The 19,056-nt window shown below is 38.2% G+C and overlaps 3 protein-coding genes and 2 pseudogenes across 5 annotated transcripts; 3 read left to right on the top strand and 2 right to left on the bottom strand.

The window, feature by feature from the left end:
* Nucleotides 1-78: 78 nt before the first annotated feature.
* On the bottom strand, nt 79-1,572 carry LOC137727340 (putative F-box protein At4g22030). Its single transcript, XM_068466207.2, has one exon. It carries the CDS (start codon nt 1,484-1,486, stop codon nt 215-217), a length of 1,272 nt encoding a protein of 423 aa, XP_068322308.2. The 5' UTR covers nt 1,487-1,572; the 3' UTR covers nt 79-214.
* A 2,667-nt stretch (nt 1,573-4,239) lies between these two features.
* LOC137729132 (peroxisomal membrane protein PMP22) lies at nt 4,240-6,300 on the top strand. Of its 2 annotated transcripts, XM_068467973.2 has the most exons (7): nt 4,240-4,398; nt 4,709-4,807; nt 5,106-5,207; nt 5,317-5,392; nt 5,705-5,775; nt 5,875-5,960; nt 6,067-6,300. In XM_068467973.2, the coding sequence occupies exons 1-7, from the start codon at nt 4,327-4,329 to the stop codon at nt 6,119-6,121; spliced, it is 561 nt and encodes a 186-aa protein (XP_068324074.2). In that variant the 5' UTR covers nt 4,240-4,326; the 3' UTR covers nt 6,122-6,300. The 2 variants fall into 2 exon arrangements, with proteins under 2 accessions (XP_068324074.2, XP_068324076.2); XM_068467975.2 differs by lacking the exon at nt 5,106-5,207.
* Nucleotides 6,301-8,594: 2,294 nt separating this feature from the next.
* On the top strand, nt 8,595-10,236 carry LOC137727428 (putative F-box protein At4g22030 pseudogene; annotated as a pseudogene). Its single transcript, XR_015952129.1, has one exon. The product of XR_015952129.1 is annotated as a putative F-box protein At4g22030 pseudogene (transcript).
* Nucleotides 10,237-11,379: 1,143 nt separating this feature from the next.
* LOC137730037 (uncharacterized) lies at nt 11,380-13,742 on the top strand. Its single transcript, XM_068469106.2, has 2 exons — nt 11,380-11,815; nt 13,143-13,742. Exons 1-2 carry the CDS (start codon nt 11,530-11,532, stop codon nt 13,523-13,525), a joined length of 669 nt encoding a protein of 222 aa, XP_068325207.2. The 5' UTR covers nt 11,380-11,529; the 3' UTR covers nt 13,526-13,742.
* A 3,743-nt stretch (nt 13,743-17,485) lies between these two features.
* LOC137728623 (mitogen-activated protein kinase kinase kinase 18 pseudogene) lies at nt 17,486-18,878 on the bottom strand (annotated as a pseudogene).
* Nucleotides 18,879-19,056: the final 178 nt, after the last annotated feature.

The following is a 19,056-nucleotide window of genomic DNA, read 5'->3' on the forward strand; positions in this document are numbered from 1 at the left end:
AATTAAGCACAAAGCCGGGTTGTTTGACGCCAAACAAAGCTTAATTAGACGAATTAAGAAACAAATTGTAGTGTGAAAATTTGAGTGTTAATATTAGATTTTGTATGTTACACCATTGTACAAAGAATCAAATGAATTGCTAAATTCTAAAAGTAACTAAAAGAAATCAAAGAATTTTTCCTTTCTTTCTGTTTGTACAAATCTGATGAACTACTTAGAAAAGCTTGCAGCCGAATTCGTCTATGGGTTCTCCATTCGAACGATACAAAGCTGATTTCGATGCAAGTTCTCTGAGCTGCTCCAAGCTTCTTCCCAACTGCATTGCAACCTTCATTTCGAAAATCCCCCCATTTTCTCTATTCTCCAAGTCTTGTTCTCCAAGTGCTGCTTCAATTGAATCTTCTAACTTGTTGAAGAAGCCGGCGCAGTTTCTATACATCTCAAATACCATCCCTACTTGCCCGCCGTGCTGAAAAGCATTCACTGCGCTAGCCAACGAGCCTGCAGCCACTGCTGCAACCGCGGCAGTGGCTGATCCATGGCCTACAAAAGCGGATCCAACAGCCGCAATCCCAGTAAGCACAGGGCCCGAAACTGCCAAAATCTTGTTGATCTTTAGAACCAAGCTCCCTAATCTCTCATAGTCTTCAATGTCCTTGCTCTTCACAACTTGAATAATTTCTCTCATTTCACTTTCAAGTTCTTCACTCCATCCATTCACATTCTTTCCCTTCTGGGATTTCAGTTTCCTTGGATTTTGGGATTGAACAACATTTCTAGGCCACCAAACAGCCGGCTCAAATTTTTTGGGGAATTTTTCGAGCATGGCACCAAGTAACGGAAGAGGGTAAGCTTTGTCAAGAACCAAAACCTTCTCCATTGTCTCCTTCACATCTTTCTCAGTAGGATCACGAAGAGCAAACACCGTCTCAATTTCACTCTGGAGCTGCCTGAACAACCTCGTTGCGTTGCGCTGCTCCTCGGCGAGCTGCGAAGGCTGGATCTTGTTCATGATAAGCAGCATTCCGGTGGCTGCGGAAAATAAAATAGCCGATGAAATGTTCAATGCCAAAACGGACGTTCCAGCAGCTGCATTAACTCCCGCCATGAGGGAAGCGGAGAGAGTGATCATGTTGATAGAGCTAAGTAAGAGTGCGTTCCAGTTATTGCGCTGCTCGCCAATGTTTGCGTGCATCTCCACTCTGTCCGCCACCGCCTCTAAGAGCTCGTAGAGCTGAGCCGTGGAAGCTGTAGGAGTTGCTGCTGCTGCAGACTGATTGTTTTTATACAAATCGATGTTTTCGTGTTTCAGAACTTGTTCCTTCAACTGGAGGCCTTCGAGTACGAGCTTCGTCGTTTGTTTGGGGACAGTGAAGCTGACTCTTGGGAGCTTCGGGACATGAATGGCGGCATTTATGGTTCTGTTGGAGGAAGAACAACGTGAGGGTGAAGAGAAGAGGAGAGATGAAGTTTGGAGGGAAGCCATTCGATTGCTTGGGGTGCTGTGTTTTGTTAAAGTGTTGAGAGCAGATTATCTGAGGTGGGTTTTCAGTTCGGAGGAGGAGGAGGAGAGGAGAGAGTTGGGAATGGAGGAAGAGGGTGAGACGTGGTGGGTATATATATGGAGACAGCCGAAAACTGAAAAGGGAAGAAGGGGTCAGATTTGGAAATTATTGACTGGACTTGGTTTATTGGTTGACCTGTTGCTGCAGCGTGACCCATTCCCTTATTTTTTTAATTTGGAATTAACTTGGCTGCTGAACATTTCAGCAGGAATTTCTGCTTACATTTAATTTTGGGTGGACACGTATACAAGTTTTAATTAAACATTTCAGCAGGAATTCTTGCTTACAATCAATTTCAAATGGACACGTATTCAAGTTTTGATTAAAAAAATCAAAACTTAAACATGTGTTTACCAAAAATTAGGTATAAGCAAGACCTCCTGTCGAAATTTCAACAGCGAAGTCTTGTTCTTTTAATTTTCCTCTTCAAAATTTGGTCCACTATTTTGCATTGCCTTCACTCGTTATCTCTCTTCTCTCTCTCATTTCATGCAAACATGTTAGTACGTATTAGCATAGGTAAGACGTTACACGACTTAAAACTTATACTAATATAAAATTCGATGCACACACAATTAACATTGCTTTACCAATTGCTAAATTATTATACCGCACTCTAAATTATCACGAAAGTATCAGTTCACACTTACTTTTGCAACTGTATCTCATTTCCCTCCAAACTTCCGTTTTGCAACTCACATCACCCAATTCGCACTTCATCTATTAACTCGTCACCCATTAAGTACAAGACACTTGTATGTCATCAATATATAACATATTATCAATATCACATCTAGATTGCGGAACAAACGATAACAATCAATGAACGAATGTGAGATACGAACTGAAAGTTCATGAAAGCAAATAATACAATTACAACAACAGAGAGTAGCATGACATTGTATTATTATGTTTTTTATTTTATTTTATGGTATTTTACATATCAATAAACATGTGGATTAACACATAATATAAAGGAATAAACCGAAACATCGACAATACCTGTGTTCACCGCTAATTAATGTATATTCGTATAGTGATGGCATAAGTAATTAACAATTTGGTTTTATTAATCTAAAGTCCAACGTACAAGTTTCTGACCTCTAATTTGAAATGGTCTGTCTGTCTCTGTTCACCTGCATGCTATTTTTTGGGTGGACCAAGTGCCCCCTCCCAACTACTAGTTTTCAAACCTCAACGATATATTTTACAGATATTTTAGTTTTATAATTGGCGTATTTCTCTTTCTGTTTTTATTTATTTAATTTGTCACGTAAACAATCCATAGTGAAGTGGTGGCCTCTATTATATTGGAACTAGATTCTCACCGGACCTTCAAACCAATAATCTCAAACCATTCACGTAAAACTGTGCGGCTCAAAGTGAATTCCTCACCCACGCCATTGCGATGTCCCTAACCCACGCCGCGCGTTGTCCCTCATCCTTCCGCTCTTTCCCTTGTCTCAAAAAACCTCCATGAAAATCTTTCAAGTTTTCTAATTTACTGTCCCAATATATTGAGAACTGGATTTTACTCGGAAGAAAAAAGAGAGATGGGTGGAGTCCTGAAGCTTCATAGAAATGCAGATCTGATGACGGTAATGTGTGGAGAAGGAGATAGCGACGGAGGGAGAGAGTAGTTGTTGTGGGAGTTTGGCATGTTTCTTTTGCTATGGAGAGAATTTCTGCGTCCCTATCACATTAGCTCATTAATACTTCATGCACATATTTCTTGGATAATTATTGTGCTTTTTTAGACCCATTTTACTATTAAGGCAGTTTATGACCGTCATCTTTTAAGTAATATCATTAATATTTGACAAAAAATGTCAAATTCAACAAAACAAAATATCGTCAATATTATTATTCGATGAAGAAGTTTAATAGCTCAAATGTCAAATGTTTGTTTATTTTATTTTTGGTTCATATTTCGTCCACCATTGCAATTGAGTCACTCTCACTAATGCAATATTTGAATAATTATCTACTATTTGTTTTGGTCAATTTCAAAATTTTACATGCAATTTGAAGAGGTCTCTCTTCATAACTTGATTTTTCTCGGTCAATCTTAATAAACTTGCAGTTTGAAGAGGTCACCCAGTTACTCGTTTTCAAACCTCAACGTATTAGATTCTAATTTTTTATTTGCAATCTTTCTTCTTCTGTTTTTCTTTAATTATTATTGTTTTTGGTCAAAACTTGCACTAATCTCATTTCGTTCACTTGAATCGGCGGTGGAGTTGTGGCTTAACTTACCACTTCATGCTTTGAGTTTATTAACTTATGAATGTTTTTATCTACAAATTACGGTCTAATATATATATATATATATATATATATACACACAAAAGTAATTTATTAAAATTTATATATTATATTTAGAGAACTATCTTTATCAATTAAAAGAGAATGAAAACATAATTTAATCTCGTCTCGGGCTCAATTCTTGTGACGTTGGTGAATCACACAATGGTGAGCATGAGAGGCTGAAACGTCTTTATGAGTCTTTCCAGCCTCCGAAAGAGAAATTACCGTGACGAAGCCACCAACTGATTTAAAAAAAAAATTGAAATATGAAGTAAACAAAAAAATTTATTCTTATGTTTCGTCTTGCAATAGAGTAATAAATCTATAAATAAAGAATTATATTTATTATAATTTAATAAAAAGATAATAAAAAAGATTGATATGAATAATCAATGGACCTAACCCAACAGAAAATTGACTACACCCAATTATTCCTCTCAAAGTTGGAATTCTGATGGGGTCGATTGCAAAGAAGGGGTTGCAGCAGTACTTGCTTCAGCTTCAGCATCATCCGCTCAGAACCAAGGTCAAATTCTATGCCTTTTATCAAATTATCGGTCTCACTTTTTTTCTGGGATATCTTGATTTCCTCTGTTTTCTATCTTTTAAACCCCTGTTTGGTTCCCGAGAAAGTTGAGTAAACCCCCAAAGATTGAATTTTTTTGTATGTTTAGATTGCTTTCTCATCTGGGTTTCTTCAAAGATGATGTATTTTCAGCTCATGTTCCTTAATTGTGATTAGTAGTTAATTGGTTTTTCAAGTTGAATAATATGAGTGCAACAAGTTGTTAATTGGGAATTTTTGGTGATCTTCACTTTGTTTGTTATCTGAACAGGCAATTACAGCGGGGGTTTTGTCAGCGATCAGTGACATAGTGTCGCAGAAGCTCACCGGCATTCAGAAACTTCAGATAAGACGGCTCCTTCTCAAAGTGGTAAGTTCTATTAGGATTCCATATCGCCGATTTTATAAAAGTTTGTATCTTTGATCTGTGTATGTGTGCATACTGTATATGATAGAAAGAGGGATTTTCGAAAGTAGTAAAGTTGGTTAGATGAAATTGTAAATCTGCTATATTTTGCAGCCATAATTACAATTGTTTTCCGGTGATAATATAGTTTCTTGTTGTCTATGAGAAGTTTGGTTTGATGAAATTGTAAATCTGCTAAGATGTTTTAATGTGTATAACTACTGTGGCATATATTTTACATGTATAGCATTTCTAAATGCAGCTTCTAGGAGCTGTTTATCTTGGACCATTTGGGCATTTCCTGCATACCATACTAGATAAGATTTTCAAGGGGAAGAAGGATTCAAAAACAGTAGCAAAGAAGGCAGGCTATACCTTCCTTCATGCTCCCATTTTCCATTCCCCCGCCTCCACGAAAAAAGTGGAAGAACGTATTGGTCATTCTAATATTCCTGATGAAATTATGTTTTCAGGTGCTGGTGGAACAGCTGACGGCTTCTCCCTGGAATAACTTGGTTTTCATGCTTTACTATGGGTTGGTTGTGGAGGGTAAGTATATGTGAAAACCTTCGATCTCAACATTTTGTTTATGTTTTAAATGTTGCCATGTGAAAAATACAGTTGGAATGCAATAGTACCTATGTGCCCTTAAGATTTGTATGTTTTAAGATCTAAAGTTGTAGTATTTAAAAATTAGATTATAATATTATTGATCTATCAAACAGCTCTTAAATTTTCAAAGAAAGCAGCCTGTAAGAGGCACACTAGCATGTGGGACAGATACGAGTGTTTAGCATAAGTTAGTGTGACAGATGGTGTGAACTTTGTTGCTTAATTGTCTAATGGAGATATGAAAAGCAGGAAGACCTTGGATGCAAGTGAAAAGTAAAATCAAGACGGACTACCCAAAGGTTCAATACACATCGTGGACGGTATAGTTCTCTTCCTGTTATGATTTATACTATTACTATGACATACGAAAATGTAAAAGCATTCGTAATCGTAAAACCTTGAGATGGGTGGAAATGCAGTTCTGGCCTGTTCTGGGGTGGATAAATCACCAGTATGTGCCACTGCACCTCCGTGTCATCTTCCACAGCTTGGTCGCTTTTGGCTGGTAACGTACTATAAACTTAACCTCCTTTTTGCTCGATAATATGCATTTAGTTCATTCTTCTTGATTCGTTAACAAACTGCCTTGTAATTTCCCTTTTTTTTTTCAGGGGAATTTTCCTAAACTTACAGGCAAGATCTGTGGCATTACCAAAGGCCAAGTGAAACCGATGAAAATTTTCGATTGGCCTCAGATGATTTGTTGCCCCCATTGAGTTATTCTAGTTAGCTCACAGATGATCGCTCTTGAACAATTATGAACTCATATTGATTCCCTTTTTCTTGTATGCTGGATGTTGTAGAAAATGTTTTCAATGAATAAAATGAGTGATCTGTTTTCATTATTTTTTGCCAAACAAGTGTAAATTGGCATGTGACAAATCAAAGAGGTTTGTTGTGCAGTCCAACTTGAATGACAGTGTGATTAGAGGTTGCAAATCAACTCATTGAGTTGTTAATAGGTACCTGTCGAGACCCAGCTAATTTGAAATCACCATAATATAGAAGTGAGATTGATAGTGGTGAAGATAGTGTAAGGTGAAATCAAACTAAATGGGTTTTAATAGGTACGCATCAACAATCCAATTGGTTGATTTGCCACCTTTAACTGTGACTATATCTCAAGTTAATAACTCGCTGTTATATAAAAACGTTTATGAAATTGTGATTGGCTTTAGATAGTGACACAGTGTATACACGTTTCATATAAACTGCCTACGATTCCAAATCTAAGCAGTATTTTGCTTACCGTGTTGGTGTTGGAGACCACACTTTGCATCATTGCATTGCATGTGAATGAGATAGCGCAAAGCTCTCAGAGCAAGGGGACAAGAAATATATAAAACAAGCATGGAGATTGGAGGGCAAATGACTGAGTCTCTAATGTTCTTTGAATAATATTAATCTAAGTTATCTAACATGTTGGCGATCTCACCTTCAACTAAGTGTTGAATGTTGCACCGAGTCACTGACCGTGACGCTCGTGGTCAAATCGGGTTTCCATTATTTATGATAAGTGTTAGGTTTGAATATCATAAATAGCGAGTTCGATATCAATTTATTTTCTTACACTTTAGAAAATACGTGAAATACTTAAAGCTAACAAAACTAGGAGCAAAACTGAGCGTAATGGTGTTCTAGAATTCATACAGTCGACCTCACTTAATGGGATAATACTTTGCTGTAGTTCCGCTTGGAATATTAGAAATTGGTTTTTGTTATTTAAAAACACATGTATAAAATGAACTTTGGGATGGCTTACTAATCACACATGTTGTGCATCCCCAAGTCAGATGCTTGTAATACAAGATTGTGAAATAATTCAATTAAAACTTATACTAATTTAGTAGCTAGCTAGGAAGGATTTTCAAAGATTAAACACTTTAACAAAGATAGGTCATGAACTTAGGTTATGCAAATAAAGAAGAAAACCACCGCTATTGTGAAAAACACATCATCTTTGCACTATTCCAAATAATGAAGAAAACCACTACATAATAATTAGGAGTTGAATGAACCACTACAAAGATCCCTTCGTTTCAGAGTATGAGGAGGAGCAGTGCCACTAGCAGGCTACTAGGCCATTACCAAAATTGAGAGATAAACTAGGAAAATGTAGACCAATAATTTATGATAATTTTGAATTAAGGAAAGCTACATTTGCCATATTTTTAATAAAGTTATAGAACCGATTAACACAGACGGATCTCATCTCTATTAAAGATGTGATATTAACTTTTATACGGTACTGGTTTGGTCATAGAATTCAATTAAATAATAAGGGCTATGACAAGTCACATTTGTCTCGATATGCCATTGGACGTACCAATGATCTACTCGCTATGCCTGTTGATAAGTCAATATCTGTATCCCAGTGTGTCACATGCTCAAACCCCAAGATATAATAAGCCATTACATTAGATGACTCGTGTTCATGGAGATGGAGTATATTCGAACTCTCAACAAAGACGCTTTGTTTTGTGTCTACCATTTGCCTCTACTACAATACAATTTTAACGAGTTAGTTTTGCATGAATGTTATATGTAAGGAAGAGAAACTAATCAATATCAGAAAAATAATTGACTGTATTTCAAACTAATTATGCATTGTTATCGTTTAAATTAGGCATATTTGTTGATTTGTCCCCTGAACTTGTATGGAATTGTCAATCTCCCCCATGAACTTTAATTTTAGCCAATTACACCCCTAAACCTTTATAATTAGCCAATTTCCCCTTTAAACTTTAACTTTAACCGATTACCACCTAAACTTTTATAAATAACCAATTCCCCCCCTGACATTAGATTTTAAGAATTTTAATCCATCTTGATCACGGAAACAACACATGACAACTGTATAAGGGTAAAAATGATGAAAAATGAATGAAAGTTTTAAAAATTTAACGCAGGGGGGATTGGCTATTTATAAAAGTTCAAGGGGTAATTGGCTAAAATTAAAGTTCAAGGGGGAAATTGACTAATTATAAAAGTTCAAAGAGGTAATTGGCTAAAATTAAAGTTCAGGAGGGGAATTGACAGCTGCGTACAAGTTCAGAAGACGAATCAACAAATGCCTCTTTAAATTAAACATATTATAATGCGTTATTGGTTTGATATACTACTACGATGAATTCTCCAGTGCTGATAAGTCATTCTATATGCATTAAGCAAAGCAGTGTTGTTGTATAAATACTATACCGAGTACAAATATTTCACTACTTCATCCTCCATGCCTAAAGGCAATCCACAACTCCAACCACCAAACCCACAACCAATATACAGCTCATATATAAATATATAATAAAAATTCGATCAAGCCAAAGAAAGTATGGCAACTTTTCAAGCTTCAAGCATCTTTTGCTTGATGGGATCACCTAATCAAATGCGTTTTCACAAACAAGTAATCAAAGCTACTACCAATAATACACCAAAGTTCCAGGTGAGTCCTCCAACTTCTCCTCCTCCCAAGATCCCAACCAGAAGTTTGATCCAGAACTTGGAAAACGATTATTTCAACTCTTCCATCAAAATCAACACCACTGGCAATATGTCAGATGATCAAACGGTGATTCCTAAGCTGTATGCAATCATGGAAGCCATTGCAGACAGAGTGGAGATGCATAAGAACATCGGAGCTCAGCGTGACAATTGGAACCATCTCCTTTTAATCTCCATCAATGCAATAACTCTCACTGCTGCAACCATGGCAGGACTTGCAGCTGCTGCTAGTGCTATCTCTACTGCAAAAGCACCCTTTATGGCTCTCAAGCTCTCTTCCACTCTTCTCTACATATCCGCCACCGCCATGCTGGCGGTGACAAACAAAATCCAACCGTCCCAGCTCGCCGAGGAGCAGCAGAACGCGGCGAGGCTGTTCAAGCAGCTCCATGCACAGATTCAAACAACCCTATCTCTCAACAATAACAGTGTAAGCAATAACATTAGTAATGTGGATGTGAATGAAGCAATAGATAAAGTGTTGGCATTGGACAGGGCTTACCCTCTTCCTTTGTTAGGTGAAATGCTCGACAAGTTTCCCAAAACTGTGGAGCCCACAGTGTGGTGGCCAAGAGTACAGAATCATCAAAATAGGGTTCGGGGGGTTGAAGGTAATTTAGTACATGGAAGTAATGGGTGGAATGAGAAGTTGGAAGAGGAGATGAGAGAGGTTGTTAGGGTTTTGAAGAGCAAGGATGTGCCTGAGTACTTGAGATTGACTGAAATAGCCTTGAAAGTCAACAGAGTTTTGGCTATTTCTGGTCCTATTTTAACTGCCCTTGCAGCTTTGGGGTCTAATTTTGTGGGTTCAAGTGGCAATCTTGGGGTGTGGGGAGTAATGGTAGGGGTGATTTGTGGAGCTTTGGCTAGTGTTGTGAATACATTGGAGCATGGTGGGCAAGTTGGGATGGTGGTTGAAATGTACAGGAGCAATGCTGGTTTTTTTAGGCTGATGCAAGAGAGTATTGAATCAAATTTGAGAGAGAAACAAGTTGAGAGGAGAGAGAATGGGGGAGTGTTTGAATTGAAGGTGGCTTTGCAGCTTGGAAGAAGCTTATCAGAACTCAAGCATCTTGCTGTTTTCCCTGAAAAGTTTGCAAGCAAGCTATTCTAGGGTGGTTGTTTATATCTTGGTTTTGGCTTTCCAATTGGGTTAGTTTTTGCCAATTTTGTGTTGTAATTTGTACATTATTGTGTAACTTTAATTTGTTCGTACAAATAATCACCATGTTTCATTAAAAATAAGATTAATCAAGTGTCAGATTGCTTTTCAATGATCCAAACTTTTGAGCTTTTAGGTTTTTCTTCAAAAATTATTGTTGTAAAAGACCACTCAATTAAATAATCGTCATTTTAGTGTATTCTTGACATAATGTACTTGTCTATACTTTTGGCTACAACTAAATGTATTAGCAAGTTTTTGCTTCCTCTAATTTTTTTTTATTTTATAAAAGCTGTCTTTGAATGAAAAATTGCATGAATTAGTGCTTTTAAGACAGTTAAACTAAACAACAATTATACAACGATCAGTCGAGTAAACACACTTCACTAAAATCTAACTAAAGAGTGATGGGAAGGCATGCAAAGGGAATTGCAGCTCATGATTAATTTGAAATCTGCTTGCTGCAGTAGCCATGTTAGCTTCCCCACTCACCACACCACCCTTATTTATTTGCCCCAAGTGGCAACTCATTTTTAAATCTGTCACCATGAATTCCTTTATAAACAATTAAACACACTACTGGTAATCAGTAAAAGGCTGGCCAATTATAAGCTTTTTGGTGGCCAACTGCCGTTAATGATGAATCTGGGTTATCCACACCAGCCAACTAGTATGTAAAATAAAATATAATAACAACGCGTTTGTAGCTTAGTTGATTTAAAACATTCATCTTTGCAACATATTTACAAGTTTGGTTCTCTCTTCTCAACTATTGTTGCTTTGCTTAGCTTGAAAAAATGTAGGGATTAGCAAGAGGGAAGAATTTCATCAAAGCTCGAAACTTTGTATCTCTAGAATTGCCCCTTTGACTTTCAATTTAGGTTTACATTTTTATAATCTTATAAAACTTGCCAATTAAGTTAGTCATTCCGATCAAATGTACCAACTTTTCATCAAATTGAGAATTACTTTTGACTACTTAAGAATCACGTTATAAAGATAATTAAAAAACACATTACTAAATTAAAAATCAAAAAGACAAATCGAAAAAATGTTACTGAGAATGAGAGAGACATGCATGATGCATCGATCATTCGACTGTTAACCCAACGTGATCTGCATGAGACTCCAAACAGTCGAATTGGAGGTTGGAGAACCAATATAAATAGTATAGTTTGCAAATTTACTATTTCATCCTACATGTTGTTAGAATTACAAATGCAGGACTATGTAGTTTTTTAATTTTTAATTTTGGACCAAAAATATTATCACGTAACGAAGGAGGACCATTTCTCCTCTTTCGTCCTTCTTCAATAACCAAACCGACACGTTCTTCCCAAAGCTTTCGACTTTCACACACAAATAAGTTAATAACCACACTCTGCTTACCCACCAAAACAAGAACATCAGAAAGATGATTCAGCTGCTGTTCGTAGTGATTTTATCAGAAATGGTTCTGATACTGGCGTTTCTGTTCAGGACCCCCTTCAGGAAGCTGGTGATTTTGGGGCTGGATCAGATCAAGCGCGGCCGCGGCCCCGTCGTGGTGAAGACGGTGGTGGCGACGGTGTTGGTGGTGCTGATGACCAACGTTTACAGCATAGTTAAGATCAGAGGGAGCCGGATCGACAAAGCTGCTGTTCTTAGTCCCACCGATCAGGTCCTCATGATCAAGCACCTTCTCGACGCCACTCTCATGGGTAATTTTCAATCTTATGATTTTTTTTTTTTTTCAGTTTTTGTTGTGGGTTAATTGCTATCTCGGTAATTCTTGATTTTTGGGTTTAGTGACATAATCTCTGATAATTTTGATTCTAGTGTGGAATTCTTGAATGTGCATTTTCTTTTTGTTATTGTTTAACTTTTGGTTTTTGTGAATTGTGGTTGGAATGTGGTTGCTTTGATGGATTTGGGAATGAGATGGATGATGAAAGATTGTAACTTTTTGCCTTCCTATATTCAAATCACTGTTTCATTAATGACATTTACTTGTAAGGGAAAGTTAATAGCTAGGTTTTCTAGATCTTAATTAGTTGTTCTGAGAAGTGAGAACCTGTTTTCGAGATATCAAATTCGAAGCATTATGGTGTTATAGTGGCCTGGCTCTGAGTTCTGTTGTTTTCAGATTAATTATGTACACAGGCTGTTGAAAATTATGTGTGCAAATTGCTCACAAAGAGTTTCATATTCCCCGATATTACCCATGATCTGATAGAAATATTTCACTTTATTACTGTTGGTGAGGAACATTTTGTAACTTGAGATGTAATTCTCAGAGGTAATGGTGAATTCTGTGTCTTGTTCACCTTGCTGCCGTCTATGATTAATTTCTGAAATGGGCCTACTTACCACCATACAGCCCTTTTGAGCAAGAAACTGAGCTCTTTTTTCGTTTAGTTAAGTTGGCAGGTTAAATGCTAAAGTAATTTGTAAGGGAAACCAATAGGTCCTTCTATCTGGAAATAGCATTGATATTGTATACAGCAATGTGATTGTATCAGCTGCACTTTGTTTGTACCGGTTGTATCAGCACAGAAGTATTTTATTTGCTGCTCCTTTTCTTTGTTAAATGCGAGTTTCAGTTTTCATTATGTCATCAGTATATGGTTAGATATTAAATGACACCCGTGAAAAACAGATATGATGTCCTTTATTTGTACTCTTGAAGAGTAGCTAATGTTAATTGAGTTTTGAATTGATTTTTGTTCACTCCATTGTTCCCCTTCCTCGTCTGTATGATGAGGATGAAATGAGAATCAGTCTAATCATGTCCTACATGTTTAATTAACTTTTAAATGGATTCACACGCTCCTTACCCCTTTTCCCTGATATTTATAGTAGCTTTCGTTTGCTGACAGTAAAAGATAATTACCTAGCCAGACCGTCCTTAATAACGCATGTTGTGAATTGCATTGCGGTTATGTTGCTACAATTTCTGTTTACGAGATGTTCATTTCAGTGGGGAGTTTGTTTACTGAGAGTGATAATCTTGTCAGTCGTTGACTCATTTGCATCTCCCACTTGCAGGATGCTCCCTATTTCTTGCTCTTATGATAGACAGACTACACCACTACATTAGAGAACTTCGTATACGAAGAAAGGGCATGGAAGCCGTTAAGAAACAGAATAGAGGATCTGAGGATGGAAAATCTAGCAGTTTGGATAAGATGAAAGTCTTGGAGAATGAGATGGCTACATTGCATACGAGGCTTAAACAACTAGAATCTGAAATGGAGACAAAGACAAAAGATGTTCATACTGCAGAGTCCAGCGTCCTTGCTCTAAGAAAACAATCGGAAGGGTTTCTTCTCGAGTATGATCGTTTACTTGAAGAAAACCAAAACTTCAAGAATCGGTTGCAGTCATTTGACCGGAAAATGTCGCGTTCAGGTAGCAAGAAAGATTCATAAGGGATTTTAACCACATTTTGGGATTTTTAATTTGTTATTTAATTTCACAGAAGTTGTTTGTGAGTGTTTTATGATGGGTTTATTAATTACATTTAATTTGTCATATATGCTAATTCTGGAGGGGAGAGAGAGAGAGGCTCACCACTTTGTACGGCTAATGTAACTAAAAGTTGAGTGTTGTAGTTAATCGATAATTATTCAGTTTTGTCTTGATAAATTGTGATATATTTCCAACGTGGAAGGTATAAGTTTTCTTTGTGTCTAATTCATTTGCAAGTTAACATCCATTTCCTGCTTTAACGTTTTAGTAAATATCGAATCCGATCCCATATAATTTATGTTACTCAGTTGGACAGACTTACATGTACCCGACACGCCACAAAGGTGCGTTGAGACCTTCTCATGCTGTAGGACTTATTTGCCTTTGGCTAAGAGTGCATAGAAACTTCACATTGCAACTTGATTCTTTGTGTACTACCGTAATTCATGGAAGGATCTCCAAATATCCATTGGATTAAACAATTCTTTATGTTAAAGTATTCAGTGGACATTTTACCAAATGAAGGAATCACGAGAAACAAGATAACACAGCAGCAAGGTTGATCGTAAAAACAATAACGCAAAGGACCTAAACAAGATAAGACAGCAACAAGGATGCATGCCTATGCCTTCACTCTTCCTCTCCATGCATCAAATCCGAAATCCCAGTTAATTACATGTGCCCACCGTCCTGCAAAAACAAACAACTTTCTGAATTGATTACATAAAAATACAGAAAGTAACTTCGTAGTTAAAAAAAAAAAAAACATACTAACATGAGTGAAATGTTCTGCTATGTTTCGTGCAGTAATCAGATACTGCACTGCGCATTCAGATTGACGATTCCACATATATGTATCCTTCTTACTTGAACCCATGTAGGCATTCCCCAGCAAGGCCTTCCACGGTGGAATAGAAGCATCAATTCCATGAGATTGATAGACTCTAGATCCATGAGCCAGATACAACATAGTTAGCAAAAAAATAGCGATTCCCTCGAATCCTTTTCTCTAGGAGATGCCTCACAAAAAATGAGCATCCTTGCGGTGTAAGGTTACCACTCTCCTACACCGTAAGGATGCTCATATAACCTTACACCGTAAGGTTAAGGATGCTCATATAGCGAATGATGATGCACTTGATATAAATGATTTACGTAAGGCGTTGAAGCCCCTGTTTGGAGGAACACTTCCTCAGATACTTAATGATCTGTTTATTTGTCTGGAGTCAAACATGTAAGTTGGGTTTTGAATTGTTTATTGCGTTACCTTTTGAGTCGATATTTATTGCTTCTTAATAATTATACTTGCATACTTGTTTATTTATTTCATAGATTTGCAAAGTATTTGCTACGAAACCACCATTCTATGAAGACTTCAGAGACCAGAATATCACGGAAGGCATTTTTTGTTAGGCATCTCCTAGAGAAAGGGAATGAAAAATCCCTTACTAAAAATAGTGTGGTTAATGTATTTTTATCCTTAAAGCATAGTTCGGTTCTAAAAATAGTGTGTTTTTGCACTACTTCTCTATAAAAAAAAATAAAAAAAATAAAAAAAAACTAGTTGGTTAACTGTGTGTTTTCTTCCCTTCCGAAAATAGTGTGGATACTAAATTGCCAAGGAAAAAACTAAAATATCAACCTTAGCTCTCTCCCTCTCCTCTGTGCGGCTCACCTCTCTTCCACGAGAGAAGGGGAAACACAACAATAACAACCAAATTTTTATCTCATTATATGAAGTCGGCTATATAAATCTTAGAACGTCACTACGTTCTGTTTTTTCCGCCAAGCCTTTCATTAACAAGGGGAAATAAGAGAGAGAATTAAAAAAAGTCCTGCTTCTGCTAGGGAAAAGAAAAGGAATGAAAAATGCAAAACCAGTGTTTTTTACCTAAGAAGGAAAAAAAGGAAACAAATTAAACCAGTCAATAGCTCGATTAATTCTTGACATATATTCCGGATTCTGCTTAGAAGTTAAGGAAAAGGAATGAAAAATCCCTTACTTCCAAACCAACTTACCCAAAAGCCTAAGTTGATGATAACCTATGTGTATATATACACAACATGTCCACTCTATTTGTATGAGAAACCCATACATCCTAAGGGTTCTCTCTTTGCTGAAGCTTTCTGGGGATATCATCCATGGAGCTTTTAACGCTCACTAGCATGTTCGGCCTGAACTTCGTGAAGGGCATGCTCCAGTTTCTCTTCTTCGTGCACTACATCACGATGATCCAGACACCTTTCGAGCACGTCATCAGTTACTACAGCCTGCTCCTCGACTTCACTCTCATCGGTAATGTTCGTTTTGTTTTTTTTATACGTATAAACTGACATAATTTAAATTTTTAGACTGGATCGATTTTCTCTTCTTTCAAGTTATTTTGCTCTATTTAATTTGTTTTTATTTGATATTAATACGTTTAAGTTCCTCGTGTACAGGGTTCTTCCTAGTCCTTGATTTCGTTTTACACCAAGTATGCGAGGATGTCAAAAAAGTTCACAGACAAACGAAATTGATGGGGGAACTGCGCAACAGATTTGAAGAAAACAATAATCGCTTGCTTGAGGAGAAAGAAAATCAACTGCAATCGTTGAGCGCAAAGCTCGACCAAGCTGAATCCGAGCTAGAGACCAAAAGAAGAGATGTTTCTGATCTAAGAAACACATTTGGGGAATTGCTTGTTGAGCAAGGTGTGGTGGTTGCAGAAAACAAACGTCTACACGAGTGGTTGCAATCGGAAGATATGTTTGTCGAGTTTGATCACTTGCTTGGGGAGAAAGAGGACCAATTGCGATCCTTGAGAACAAGGATCAACAACGCAGAATTGGAGCGCGACGCCAAGGCGAAGGATGCTAATGTTGCAGAAGCCCATGTTCTTGTTCTAAAGAAGTTGTTCGGACAGCTATTTAATGAGCAGAGTCTTGTCCTTGAGGAGAATGAGAGTTTAAAGCAGCAGCTGCAGTCGTCATCAAAAGCCAAACTGAAACATGATCAATTGCTTGACGAAAACAAGATTTTGAAAACAAAGCTCATTAGCCTCAGCCAAGTAGAATCCGAACTCGAGACCACAACCAAAAACCTGAATGATGCAGAAGCCGATTTAATGAATTTAAGCAACGCATTTGGAGAGTTACTTGACGCGCAAGGTGTTGCAGTCGAGGCAAACCAAAGTTTACAAAAGGAGCTACAATCTTCGGACACAAAGCTCAAACAGCTACAACATGAGCTTGAGACAAAGACAAGGGAGATTTGCGCTGCAAAGAACCGCGCGATCGTGCAAGAGAAACAATCCGAAGAGGCTTTCGCTGAGTCCGACCGTATGCTTGCCGATAAGGAGGAAGAACTGGAATCGTTGAAAACAAAACTCGACCAACTGCAATTTGAGCTTAATGGTGCAGAAGACGATGTTACTTTTATGAGGAATCTATTTAGACGATTACTTGATGATCAAGATGAGGTACACGAGAAAAATCGAACTTTAAAGAGCTGGTTGCAGGCATCATTCACAGCACTAAAAAACCTTGAATATGAAATCGCAACAAAGACAGAGGATCTTCGTTCTGCACACGATAAAATTATGGCTGTGAACAACGATTCACATTATTATTTTCAAGAGTACGTTCGATTACTCGAGGAGAACAAGATCTTAGAAAGCAAAGCGAAGTGGGAGACTGCCAAGCACTCAGAAGGATTGCAGAACTATTGAGTTTTTTTTTTTTTTTTTCCCTTTCTGTTTGAGAGCTAGTTTTGGCACAAAACCGAGTGCACTAGCGTTTTAAGATTCATATAGCCGACCTCAATTAATGGCGTAAGGCTTGGTCGTTGTTGTTGAGAGCTAGTTTTATTTTTCACATTTAAGTTGTTAATTTCATGGTATTTGAGAATTATGTTATTTTTCACATTCTAATTAGTTAATCTATGTTATCAAGTCTTCCCTTTTTCTTTCATCTTTAAATACATTCACAAACAGCCAAAAAATTTTATTTACAAAATTAGGATTTGCAAAAGATACATATTTGTTACATTTAGAGGCCATCCTAGCCTTGCTCTTCCTATGTTTACCGCTAAAGCTAGTAGCATCACTACTAGTATCCTTATTCGTATTTGGATTCGTATTTGAATACGTACTTGTTGGCTTGACGTAAAAATTACAGGGGTAAAGTAGCGCGAGTTTGAATTGTCGGGTAGGAGGTGAAAAAGCGGTGTGTTTTTGAGCTAAATCTTGGTTTTCAATGTTGTTGCTTCTCAGAGTGACCCAATTATCTTCATCACAAGCCCAATTGGGTAACTCTAACGACGACGTATTGCCTTCGCTCAAGTGTCGGATCCTCTCCTTAGCTGAACAATCCGAACAACCGCTTTCAGATGTCGGATCCCAAATCTGGTCCGAATCAAATTCCTCCTCCAACAAATCACGATCCAGTACGGTGGTGGGACTTAACAAATCATTGGGTGCCTCGAGTAAAAATCCATGCTCCAGAAGCTCACCCGCCGACCACCTCTCCAGTGGGTCCCTGATCAAACACCTGGCGACAAAGTCCCTGCCTTGCTTCGACAGAGAGCTCGGTATCCCCGGCGCATCGCCGGAAAACCCGATTCGGTACAACGCCGATACGGGGTCGCAAACGTCGGGCCACGGAGCCCGCCCGGTGGCCATTTCGATTATTGTGCATCCCAGAGCCCACACGTCGGCGGCGATCCCCTGGTCCTCCCCGCGCGCCACCTCCGGCGCCATGTACAGAGGAGTCCCACCAATGGGCGACCCACGATCATAATTTACGCGGCGAGCGCAACCCAAATCGGCGAGCTTCACTTTCGCGCCATTTTCCGCTACCAAAATGTTCTGACACTTGACGTCGCAGTGAGCGATTTGATTGGAATGGAGGTGCTGCAGCCCGAGTAGAATCTGCCTCGCGTAGCACCTTGTCGCGGCCTCATTTAGGCAACCGCCTTGCCGTCGGATTGCGTCGAAGATAGTGCCTCCGGGCGCGTATTCTAAAAATAGATTGTACAAAACCGCACCATTTTCGTTTGAGATGTTGTGGCCCTTGTACTGTACTATATAGGGAGAGCTCAATGTGGATAAAATTGTTTGCTCCTTTTGGAGGAATTGGGATTGTGAGAGCTCGGCCGACTTGACTGCGAAAACCTCGCCGGAACGGTGCGACTTGGCGATTGAGACTGTGGCAGAGGAGCCAAGGCCGATGGTTCGGCCCCTAGTCCAATCCATTGACGATAACCGAGGATTAGACGAGCAGAACTACACAAACATTTAGAGGTTACAAGTTTGGCATGTGTTATGTTTGGTCAAGGTGGATATATAAGAGGGATCAAGGTGGTGGGTGTGGCGAGTAAAAGTGTGAGGAGTAGGCTTGTGGGTGTAGTTTGCTATGGGGGGTGGCTTTAGCTTGAGACCTAGTGAGAGAAGCTAATGCCTTTCATGAACCTTTTTGGAAAGGGATCACGGATCCCTTCCTCTAAGTTATT

Source organism: Pyrus communis, chromosome 10 (genome assembly GCF_041283825.1).
Source record: "Pyrus communis isolate YQ-2024b chromosome 10, ASM4128382v1, whole genome shotgun sequence".
Classification (NCBI taxonomy): domain Eukaryota; kingdom Viridiplantae; phylum Streptophyta; class Magnoliopsida; order Rosales; family Rosaceae; genus Pyrus; species Pyrus communis.

Excerpts from the sequence above, each read along its gene's own strand:
- LOC137727340 (XM_068466207.2), bottom strand. The coding sequence starts at position 1,486 with ATGGCTTCCCTCCAAACTTCATCTCTCCTCTTCTCTTCACCCTCACGT.
- LOC137729132 (XM_068467973.2), top strand. The coding sequence starts at position 4,327 with ATGGGGTCGATTGCAAAGAAGGGGTTGCAGCAGTACTTGCTTCAGCTT. Across the intron at positions 4,399-4,708 it reads ATCATCCGCTCAGAACCAAG|GCAATTACAGCGGGGGTTTT; the intron begins GTCAAATTCTAT and ends TTATCTGAACAG. Across the intron at positions 5,961-6,066 it reads AGCTTGGTCGCTTTTGGCTG|GGGAATTTTCCTAAACTTAC; the intron begins GTAACGTACTAT and ends TTTTTTTTTCAG.
- LOC137730037 (XM_068469106.2), top strand. The coding sequence starts at position 11,530 with ATGATTCAGCTGCTGTTCGTAGTGATTTTATCAGAAATGGTTCTGATA. Across the intron at positions 11,816-13,142 it reads TCTCGACGCCACTCTCATGG|GATGCTCCCTATTTCTTGCT; the intron begins GTAATTTTCAAT and ends TCCCACTTGCAG.